We start from the raw sequence: 11694 nt of genomic DNA on the forward strand, positions 1-11694 counted from the left end.
CCAGCTTATACTAACTGGAGTTGGCATTTAGAAGTCACTTCTCAACTTTTAAATGTTACCTGCGAAAACAGCCAAATATATCCAAATCGGACTTAAGTCCCCTCAATCTACACACACTACCCAATAATGACAAAGGGGAAAGTTTAGGAATTTTAGCAAATGTATTTTTTTTTTAAAAGAAGAAAAAAAGATGCATACCTTATTTACATAAGTATTCAGACCCCTTTCTATGAGACTCAAAATTGAGCTCCGGTGCATCCTGTTTCCATTGAGATGTTTCTACAACTGGTTTGGAGTCTACCTGTGGTAAATTCAGTTGATTGGACATGATTAGGAAGTGCACACAACGGTCTATATAAGGTCCCACAGTTGGCCGTTCATGTCAGAGCAAAAACCAAGCCATGAGGTTGAAGGAATTGTCCGTAGAGCTCCGATGCAGGATTGTGTCGAGGCACAGATCTGGGGAAGGAACCAAAACATTTCTGCAGCATTGAAGGTCCCCAAGTACACAGTGGCCTCCATCATTCTGAAATGGAAGATGTTTGGAACCACCAAGACTATTCCATTTCAGAATAAGGCTGTAATGTAAAAATGTGTGTGGGGGGGTACACATCCTGTAGAAAAAACAAACACCTCTGCACTGCTTTGCGAAGCGCAAGAGGTATGAATTCCCTGACTTCTACTGAGGTCGTATCACCATAAATGCTGCATGGCCAATGCAGATGTTGGATTGACCATAGAGCGCCCAGATGCACAATGTGCTTCTCTCTCCTGCCAATTTGTGCACATTCATTGTTTCATAACTTTATTGTGTGAATTGTTTGTGTTTGATATCACTTCCCCATTACATATCACCAGTAGTACATTCAAACGTTAATTCCTAATCTACAATGTTTGTTACTTTGGTTACAGTAATTTCTGTTAATTGCATTCAACATAATTATTCCGGTCTTCCCGGTATTATTGTTGGAGTCGACACGGTGTTTGCAGACCGCACAACCAATGCTGCACTTGAGAGAAACGAGTTTTGGTTGATTTCATTCCATTTATGAGTTTTGTCATTTTAGTTAGTCTTTTGTTTGGAGCCTCCTGTCAATGTTGAGTAAGGACCCGCATGCATAGAAGTAGGCCTGTAGGCTACCTGGCCTGCGGGCAAATGTGTGTATATAAATGTGCCCATTTTGGAGATAGTATTTCTGATTGGCTTAACACACCATCACTAATGACCTGTTGATCTCCTCAAAGTAATGTTTTCTTCACCTCAACCGGCAAGCAAACAAAGTCTGTTTGAGAATTACAATAGTTACGCATTTTGTATTTAAAATCTTTCCAGCGATCTCCCTTTTTCAATAACCACATAGTGTGAAAGGGAAAAATGTCATGCTCTGATCCAGTGGAAACGTCAAAAATAGGCTGATCACTTATCAGTGCTTGACTTGGACTGAAACAGGTTCCGGTACTCATTTTGGGTGCTGGTACTGTTTTATATTTTGGTGCAGAAACACCACAATACTTTTGAGATAATGTTCTACAAGACAAACAGGAGCTTTAGCAGTTGAACATTTGAGGTGCTGGTACTCCATTGAGCTCCTGCTCAAGTTTCTTATCCCTTGTGCAAATGGCCTACAGCTGTGTCTGTCCAGAGCTCATTGGCACAGGAAACTGAGGGTCCAGAATATTTTATAAAATGTTGCAAGTTCGCTAGCACAAGTTTCAGGCCGGACCCTTAATAGTTGATACAATGTTTCAAGTTTGTTGCAGACAGGCCATTTGTATGTAGTCAATGTGATTTATAGGATATTTCATTTTATCAGGATGTTTTCTACCTGCAGGCTGAAAGGTTTTTATTCGTTGGCTTTATGTTGGCAATGGAAGTTACTTTTTAGGTTTGTACCATTTTTAGATTTGGCTAGAAATTGGATTAACCATTTGAAAATGATTGAGATGTAGACGTTATTATAAATTTAAAGGAAACTGTTTCACAAAAATGTGCATATGAAAACCATAACTGGCACACAGATCAGTAGAAATGGTAAGAAATTGTCATTCCACATGAAAGGTTGCGAACTCCTTTTGTAGCCTATTACTAGTAACTTCAGGAGAGTAATGGCAGAATCGGAGAAAGCCAGCTGGAGCGGGAGAAGAATGGTTGGGTCAGGTTACGTTTTTCCTTCTTCTGGTTATCTAGATCTCTGGTGCCCTCTTGAGGCATTTGCCTTATTTCATCAAACCGTAAGCTTAAAGCATCAGACAAGCTCAGCGCATATAGTTGATTTTATTAAAACGCATTGTGTTTATAAATGTCTATAAATAAAAACATACACTGAAACATTTAGATCAAATGGATTGGTTAAAAGAAGAAATTAATTTCGGTCTACAGAATTTTTTTTGTCGGGATAGCCCTACTCTGAATACTTTCCAGATGCTGTATATCATGACGATTTGACGAATATCCACTTTGTTAGATCAGATTTGTTGAACGGTCTTCATTCCATTGACTCCTTTACTGCATCTATAACATGCAGCTCTGATCTAGGAGCAGGTTTCCCCTGTGTCCATGCACACATTGTGGCCTAAAGCGATAAATGTTATATATTATATTGATTAAAAGTCACCTTGTCTGAGAGCGATTTACATGTCTTGCCAGGGTAAGCCTACACAGCCCTTATTTTAAGTGTTTCTAAAATCTCCTATAGGAAAAATGTAATGGTGGAAAAATATTGGAACCTTTTCCCTGCTTGACCACTAGGTTTTATGGGTATTATGACACGTCCACGGTCGGGCTCTATAGAGAGAAATAGTGATGGCATCTTTTTATAGGCACTAATTTTGCCATGGTTCTTTGAACAAAGCCATGGGGAAATTGTATGGCGTTTTTGGCTAAATGCCAAAAATAAGGTCTATGGGAAACAGGTTTTGGCGCTGTTTCTGTTTTGTTTTGAGTCTTCATCAGCTAATGTAACTTTTTGTGAATTTAGAAAGCGTTTTTGTTACATAAATCCAAGAGAGAGAGCTGCCCTATAAAAAAACATATCAAAAAAATGTGAGTTTGCTATTCACAATAAGCATTGCCTAATGTGAACCATGCCTCGAACAAAAGATCTCAGAAGACCTAAGATTAAGAATTGTTGACTTGCATAAAGCTGGAAAGGGTTACAAAAGTATCTTTAAAAGCCTTGATATGCATCAGTCATATGGTCAACCAGTATAGACAAATTGTCTATAAATGGAGAAAGTTCAGCACTGTTTCCACTCTCCCTTGGAGTGGCCGTCCTGCAAAGATGACTGCAAGAGCGCTGCCAGAATGTCCAATGAGGTTAAGAGGAATCCTAGAGTGTCAGCTAAAGACTTACAGAAAACTCTGGAGCATGCTAACGTCTCTGACGAGTCAATAATATGTAAAACACTAAACAAGAAAGCCGTTCGTGGGAGGTCACCATGGAAGAAGCCTCTGCTGTCCAAATAAACCATTGCTGCACGTCTAAATTTCGCAAAAGAGCACCTGGATGTTCCACAGCGCTACTGGCAAAATATTCTGTGGATAGATTAAACTAAAGTTGGGTTGTTTGGAAGGAACACACAACATTATGTAGAGAAAAAAAAAGGGACAGCACACCAACATCAAAACCTCATCCTAACTTTAACTGCTACTCTCTGTTTTATCATATCTGCATAGTCACTTTTAACCATATCTACATGTACATACTACCTCAATTAGCCCGACTAACCGGTGCCTGTATATAGCCTCGCTACTGTATATGGCCTCCCTACTGTATAATGGCCTCGCTACTGTAATTTCACTGTCTTTGTACTGTTGTTTTTATTTCATTACTTACCTATTTTTCACCTAATACCTTTTTATAATTATATATATTTATTTATTTATTTATGAAATTGCACTGCTGGTTAGAGCCTGTAAGTAGGCATTTCACTGAAAGGTCTACCTACACCTGTTGTATTCAGCATTTCACTGAAAGGTCTACCTACACCTGTTGTATTCAGCATTTCACTGAAAGGACTACCTACACCTGTTGTATTCGGTGCACGTGACAAACTTTGATTTGATTTGGAGGGAGCATCATGATTTGGGGCTGCTTTGCTGCCTCAGGGCCTGGAAGGCTTGCTATCATCAACAGAACTTGGGAATTAATTTTGCCAAAACATTTTGCAAGAGAATAATGTTGGGTGATGCAATAGGACAATGACCCAGAACACAGAAGTAAATCAACAGAATGGCTTCAACAGAAGAAAATACGCCTTCTGGAGTGGCTCAGTCGGAGTTCTGACCTCAATCTGATTGAGATGCTGTGGCATGACCTCGAGAGCGGTTCACACCAGACATCCCAAGAATATTGCTGAACTGAAACAGTTTTGTAAAGAGGAATGGTCTACAATTCCTCCTGACTGTTTTGCAGGTCTGATCCACAACTACAGAAAACATTTTGTTGAGGTTATTGCTGCCAAAGGAGGGTCAACCAGTTATTAAATACTTTTCCCACCCTGTGAATGTTCACACTGTGTGTTCAATAAAGACATGAAAATGTATAATTGTTTGTGTGTTATTAGTTTAAGCAGACTGTCTATTGTTGACTTAGATGAAGATCAAATTGTATGACCAATTTATGCAGAAATACAGGTAATTCCAACGGGTTCACATACTTTCTCTTGCCACTGTATCTCCACATTGACATGATTGGTTGATGGTAGGTGGGAGGTGGTACATCCTGTATAAACACAAAGTCACTTCCTTGACTACTTCCTTCCAGCAATGTGTATCAGGGAGATTCCTAGATGTGGGAAGTGTGCAGGAGGACCTGATAGAAAGGAATGTGTAGTATTGATGTAAAAAGTTGTGTGTATAAACTGTAGGGGTACACATGGTGCTGGAGATCAGATGTGTCCAGTGAGAGAAAGACAGGTTGAGGTTACCAGGATCACAGTAGTGCAGAAGGTGTTGTATGCTGAGGCAGTCAAGAGAGTACTAGAGGAAGATGGGTCCAGGGTGAGGGATCCTGAGAGGAGGGCCAAAGTTGCGGGATAATGAGGTTTTAATGGGTGTAGGGTCAGTGGTGTAAAGTACTTAAGTAGTATTTTACTGGGTGACTTCCAACGTTTACTTTAGTCATTTTCTATTAAGATATCTTTTACTCAAGTATGACGATTAGGTATTTTTTCCACCCCTGTGCAGCACTAGTTAGTTGTTTTTTCCCAAAGCGTAATGAATTCAGACGACAGAGTAGTAGGCTGATACACAGCCAATACAGTATTTAGCTGCATGCATCTATTACAATTGTATGCGGACCGCCATAATGCCAAAGAAGAAGAATACCACTTCCTTCACCACAGCTTTGAGTCTGCTGCGTGAAGCGGAAGAAGTATGAATGCACCGACTACTGCGGAGGTTGCATTGCTGTAAATGCTGCATGGCCGCTGCAGACGTCGGATTGAACATACATCGGGTTTTACTGGTTCGTTGCACGGATAGCGCAGCGGTAATCCGTCTTGTATTTACAAGGCTAGCTTGTATGTATAGCTTGTAATTTGTCTGGTATTTTTTAGGCTACACTTACTGGGCCTCAGACAATTAACTATCTGGACTTTCGAAGGGGACGTTGTTCCAACAGACTCTCGGGTAGAGTTAGACGAACAGACAACAGGAATATTGGTGGATAGGGTGTTGAACGTGTTATTGACTCTAATAGATAATGTAAAATATTATCCATGATCTTCCTGAAGTAAGATTAGCCTACATCAGACATTTATTTGTCACAATTTAAGTCGAGTTGTGATATTTAAAATTACGTTTGATTGCTCTGGTCTAGCTGTTCTTTATATGCATGTTATGACAAAGAATAACTATTGTACGGTACACATTTACTGTCATTTTTTATTTTATTTGAAGAAACGTTGAAGAAAGAATAGCTTCGACGATGGATCGGGTACGTTTGGTTTACTTTTATTAACAGTATAAAATGTATTGGCCTAGTTTATCTTCGATCTTCCATATCATTCATTCCATTTGAACAGCTGGACAAAAACAATGATGGTAATAAACACTTGGGATATTTTGTCCTTCAGCGAAGTAGCCTACTAGCCTAAAGCACACAGATTGATACAAGGCAATGCGCAACGAGCAGGTAAAGTCAGAACCATGGAGAAATAAGCCAGAATGTTTTTACATGGAAGCCAATCCAGAAACCTATGCCATTACAACCTACGTGTTGTGATTGTGTTGTTTGATGCTGTTAGTTCATATGCCTGGACACAGCCGATACAAGAAGGCAGAGACGGAGAGCACAAAATATTTTGCTTGTAATTTACTTGCCTATTTAAATAAAATAAAAATCGGACTTGTAAACAAATATTGATTTAGAGTTACCTCAAGTCGCAAAGAAAACAGAGGCTGCCTCCACTATTTAAGCACCATTTCAACTTCAACATCATCTAATCACCAATACCTAGTCTACTAAATTGACAACTAAAAGATACCAACAGCGATTTAGTCCGATCAACCTAAGCTAAATATGTCTATCCATGGTACTGATATCTGTGTGTGAGTGCAAGTAGAAAAAAACATGTTCACGCACCCAATTTGTAGAGAAACGCTAATGCCATCCTCCTCTTTCATGTTCGCTGAACGGTCTATGTCTCTGTCACGCTTGTATTTTTTGTTGTCCTAGGTTACCTGGCTAGAATGTTTGCTCGCCTAGCCTAATTTCCATTCATAGTCAAGGATCTTGTATTTTTTGTTGTCCTAAGTTACCTGGCTAGAATGTTTGCTCGCCTAGCCTAATTTCCATTCATAGTCAAGGATCTTGTATTTTTTGTTGTCCTAGGTTACCTGGCTAGAATACTTGCTCGCCTAGCCTAATTTCCATTCATAGTCAAGGATCTTGTATTTTTTGTTGTCCTAGGTTACCTGGCTAGAATACTTGCTCGCCTAGCCTAATTTCCATTCATAGTCAAGGATCTTGTATTTTTTGTTGTCCTAGGTTACCTGGCTAGAATACTTGCTCGCCTAGCCTAATTTCCATTCATAGTCAAGGATCTTGTATGTTTTGTTGTCCTAGGCTACCTGGCTAGAATACTTGCTCGCCTAGCCTAATTTCCATTCATAGTCAAGGATGCGCCAGGCCAGCTAGTTAATAACCAATTTTCGAAATTATTAATCTTCCTGAGAAGTAACTGAGATGCGCATCGCGCTATGCACTGGTAAAACATTTCATTGGGGCAATTATTATTTTATATGTTGTGTTATATTCCATTATATTATAGTCGTGGGTTTTCAGTATTTCCTGTGCCTATTTAGCTGAAATTCTTTCATAGGATTAAAACAGCACCATAGCTTCCATAAAGTGACCATTGGACTTAAACATTTAACTTTGTATCTGCAACCGGTTTTATTACATGTTGCGTGCACATTTCAGTCCACTAAGAACCAACGATGTGCGACCTTTTTGTAGCTTTTCTGATATGGCTCATTTCTTTTCAGGCAAATCTCAGAGTTCTATCTGAACGGGTCAGCAACTTGGAAACTGTACAGCTGCTATATAAACTTAGCTTGCTTGTCCAAAGTCCAGCAGCTAGCCTCTGTAGCTCGCTTGTTAACAACAGTCAGCTGAAAGCAAGCTAGCTAGTTTAGCCTCGCACTTCAACGTTTTTGGTGATTTCGGTAATGTAGCTGTTTACTTTGTGCATATAGCCTACATCATATCGCTGAATCTACGTTTAAACTCAGAATATGCTATTCTGTTCTTTGGAATGTTTCCCGTTTCCTAATGTTTCTTAATTCCTGCCTACAGATGTATTAGACTTTTTAAAATGTAGACAACATGCATCATTGTTGGATTCTTATTGTATAGCTACCTCAAGTCCCGGCTGTGTGTTAACTTAATTTAAACTATTAACTTAATAAATAACTTACTAAATAAATGAATAATTTTGAAGAACCTGGTCCTTCTCCCACCAGTTGTGTAGCTACCAGTCCCAGGGGTCCCCTCAAGGAGGTATAGTCACAGACATCTGTAGGGTACATTGCTTTATAAAATAAGCAACAACCGCCTAGACCAATTTCAGGATTTAATTTAATCATATAAATTGACCATATTGTATAGCGTTAATGTTTTATAGGGCTAAATAATGGTAGGCTAACATCAAACCCATGGCCCTCACGCTAGATCTCCTTCTGCCTACATAATATGTTAAGGAATCCCTAGTTATCTTTCCTTCCTCCCTAACTGTGCACTTATTCACTTCCCTTCACTGATTGGAAATTAAATGACTGGTATAAAACATATCGTGGATACACCCACTAGCCATGACTCCAATCTAATTGTGTTTCTCTTTGGTACAATTTTCACAACTCTAAGCACAAAAATCTGTTTCAAGCTTAAAAATATTTTCCTGTCATTTGTTTTTAAACTGCTAAAAACTGAACTACGAAACCAGAATTATATAGTGTGTAGTTTACGTTTTTTTTTTTTTGTACTAAAATAAATTAGTTTATTCCATTCATTATCTGAATGTTGTTGATACACTGTAAGCTGTTGATTTTTAGATGAGGATGCTGTTACAGTAACAAGTCACATAAAGTGGATCTTGAGCAATGTTGCATGGGGCAGAAATTGCACCAGGCTACACAATACCTTTTTACTGTAGGTTTCTACTACATGTTACAATACCCCCATAACTGATGGTTTCTTCTATGTATGTACTGTATATGGATACTGAAACTATGAGACTAACATTTTCTCAACATGCTCCAAGTGGGATAACTAGCAGCAATAGTTCTGGTGTTTAGGTTTTTCATCACTGGTTATTTGAACATATCATGATTTAGCAGGTGTTACCATCTTTCACATTTCGAGAGAGACTGGGGAGCTCTTCATTCCGGTTCTGCTCCTCGTTCTAGCATCTCCTAATCTCTCCCAATATGTATGAACCCAGAATTTAATCGAGTGACTGACCAATTACGTGACACTTAAATTCTGTGTTAACCATCATTAACTCAGGGTGAAAGATGTGTTCAACTCCACTGAATGTTGAATCAAAGGTTCTGAACATCAGACTGGATATTACAAAAATATATACCACTTCCATTTGAAAAATTGGCCGACGTGATTGAGAAACTGTACATATGTGTAAAGTAGTGAACGATGACACACTTCAGGAGAATGGTGCATCCTTATAATACCTCCTGTCAATCAGAGATTTAGACTAAAGTAATCGAACGTTTGGTCTAATGATATTCTATGTACAATACTTCCTGTGTTTACCAGGATAGAGCTAGTCCGTCCCCCTCCACCCTGCCAGAGTCCCCGGGTTGCAACTCTTCCGGTAGCGCTTTACTGTTGGGTCTGAAGAGGGTGTCGGTGCGGCTGGTCGACTGCAGGAAAACAGCAGGGCAGAGTGGAGCTGTGAGAGAAGGACACGAGGATGGAGATTTGATTTCATCAAGTAAGAACAATGGGGTGTGTGGATTAGACTACAATCTGATTCTGCAACTTCTGTTGATTTGATAAAAAAATATATACACTCAGTTACTAGTTTATTAGGTCACCCATCTAGTACTGGGTCGGACCCTCCTTTGCCTCCAGAACAGCCGGAATTCTTTGGTGCATTGGTTCTACAAGGTGTCAAACGTTCCCCAGAGATGTTGGTCCATTCTAACGCGATGGCATTACGCAGTTGCTGCAGATTGGACGGCTACACATTCATGCTGCCAACAGCCCGTTCCATCTCGTCCCAAAGATACTCTATTGGGTTTGCTCAGCAACAATGTTCAGATACGTTGTAGCGTTCAATCAATGCTCAATTGGTATCAAGGGACCTAAAGTGTGCCTGGAAAACATTCTCCACACCAGATCACCGCCTGTACCGTTGACACCAGGCTGGATGGGTCAATGGACTCACCGCCACATGACCCACTGTATGTAGGAGCGATCAATTTTTGTGAAAGGGGGGGTGGACCGAATAAACTGTCCGCTGAGTGTATGTTGCTATATTATATGTTTATGGACCCATATTTCCAAAACCTAGTTACTCAATGTCTTTTGTTTCAAAGGGGACTCCCATAACCATCGCTCTTTCAATGGAAGGTACTTATCATCTGGGGAGCCTCAACAACATCATGTTGCTGAAGAGGCAGAGAAGTGTCTCTCCAGATCAGATCACCTCAAGATACACCAGCAGAGAAATACAGTGAAGAAACCTCACCACTGTTACTCTGACTTTGGGAAGAATTTTACTAGACTGAGGTCCTTAATTCACCAGCAGATTCACACTGGAGAGAAACCGTACTGCTGCTCTCAGTGTGGGAGGGGTTTTACTGCATCTAATGCCTTAAAATATCATCTGAAAATTCATACAGGGGAGAGGCCTTACCCCTGCCTTGATTGTGGGAAAAGCTTTGCTAATTCAGGAGGCCTGACCATACACAAGCGTTTACACACTGGAGAGAAACCTTACAGCTGTGATCAGTGTAGGAAGAGATTCAATCAGTCAGGCCACCTGACTACACACCAGCGAACACACACTGGAGAGAGGCCTTATAGCTGTGATCAATGTGGGAAGAGATTCAATCAGTCAGGAGAGCTGACTACACACCAGCGAACACACACTGGCCAGAGGCCTTATAGCTGTGATCAATGTGGGAAGAGATTCAATCAGTCAGGAGAGCTGACTACACACAAGCTAACACACACTGGAGAGAGACCTTACGTCTGTCTATGTGGAAAAGGCTTTGCTCGAGCTTCCACCCTGACTAGACACCAGCGAACACACACTGGAGAGAAACCTTATAGCTGTGATCAGTGTGGAAAGAGCTTTTCTCAAACTTTCTCCCTGACTAAACACAAGCTAACACACACTGGAGAGAAAGAAGCCTTATATCTGTGATCAGTGTGGGAAGCGTTTCAGTCAGTTATGGACCCTTTATTCACACCAGTGAACACACACTGGAGAAGGAACCTTATGTCTGTCTAGGTGGGAAGAGCTTTTTTATTTAGGGCCAATGAAAGAGAAAAACCACCATCAAACAAAAACATGCTGTATTTCCTCTCCCTCTCTTCCAGCACTGGTTTCAGACCCATAAATAAAGGACCAATAGAAAACATCTAGTGAACAATCATATCCATCTCCCATTCTTAAACAGTTGCCTTAGTCTGATCACCATGGTAACCTCTGTGCAGCATAATATGCAGCTCTGATCTAGGATCAGGTCTCCCCCGTGTCTATGTAATATCACACATTGGGATCTAAATGGATAAATGTTATCATATAAAATGTTATAGTGAACCTGTGTGGGGGGGGGGGGGTGTGTTGATAATTGTATCTTTCATACACATGATACTATTATAATGTCTTCATGTAGAATAATGTTTCAACAATAGGTGTATATTCATTTTTAAATAAATTATCTTCTAAACAAGAACTTATCACTTTCATTTTTTAAATGTATATCTACATTCATTAAAAGGATCCTAAAACTAATCAATGAGGCATTGAATAATAATATTCATGAGGTCAAGGAAAGAACTATGTATGCTGTCTTGTAACAATAGTTCATGTAATAACTTTTAGATTTATAATGTAATAAAACCAGTAAATGTAATATCTTCCTGGTTAATATGATAATTTGTTATAGTATGATTTTTTCCACTTAATGTAATAAGTTACGTTATCAGGTGAGTAACA

At 39.7% G+C, this 11694-nt stretch overlaps 1 protein-coding gene and 1 long non-coding RNA gene across 2 annotated transcripts; one reads left to right on the plus strand and one right to left on the minus strand.

The window, feature by feature from the left end:
- Position 1: 1 nt before the first annotated feature.
- Positions 2-6706, minus strand: LOC149979004 (uncharacterized). Its single transcript, XR_016486099.1, has 2 exons — positions 4023-6706; positions 2-3983 (listed from the first exon to the last, which is right to left on the minus strand). It is a non-coding gene; the product is annotated as an uncharacterized LOC149979004 (long non-coding RNA).
- LOC110487474 (uncharacterized) lies at positions 5343-11428 on the plus strand. Its single transcript, XM_036939304.2, has 4 exons — positions 5343-5492; positions 5903-5939; positions 9279-9456; positions 10064-11428. Exons 2-4 carry the CDS (start codon positions 5931-5933, stop codon positions 10894-10896), a joined length of 1020 nt encoding a protein of 339 aa, XP_036795199.1. The 5' UTR covers positions 5343-5492; positions 5903-5930; the 3' UTR covers positions 10897-11428.
- Positions 11429-11694: the final 266 nt, after the last annotated feature.

Source organism: Oncorhynchus mykiss, chromosome 13, assembly GCF_057628025.1.
Source record: "Oncorhynchus mykiss isolate SJ-2025 chromosome 13, ASM5762802v1, whole genome shotgun sequence".
NCBI lineage: Eukaryota > Metazoa > Chordata > Actinopteri > Salmoniformes > Salmonidae > Oncorhynchus > Oncorhynchus mykiss.

Excerpts from the sequence above, each read along its gene's own strand:
- LOC110487474 (XM_036939304.2), top strand. Across the intron at positions 9,457-10,063 it reads TGGAGATTTGATTTCATCAA|GGGACTCCCATAACCATCGC; the intron begins GTAAGAACAATG and ends TTTGTTTCAAAG.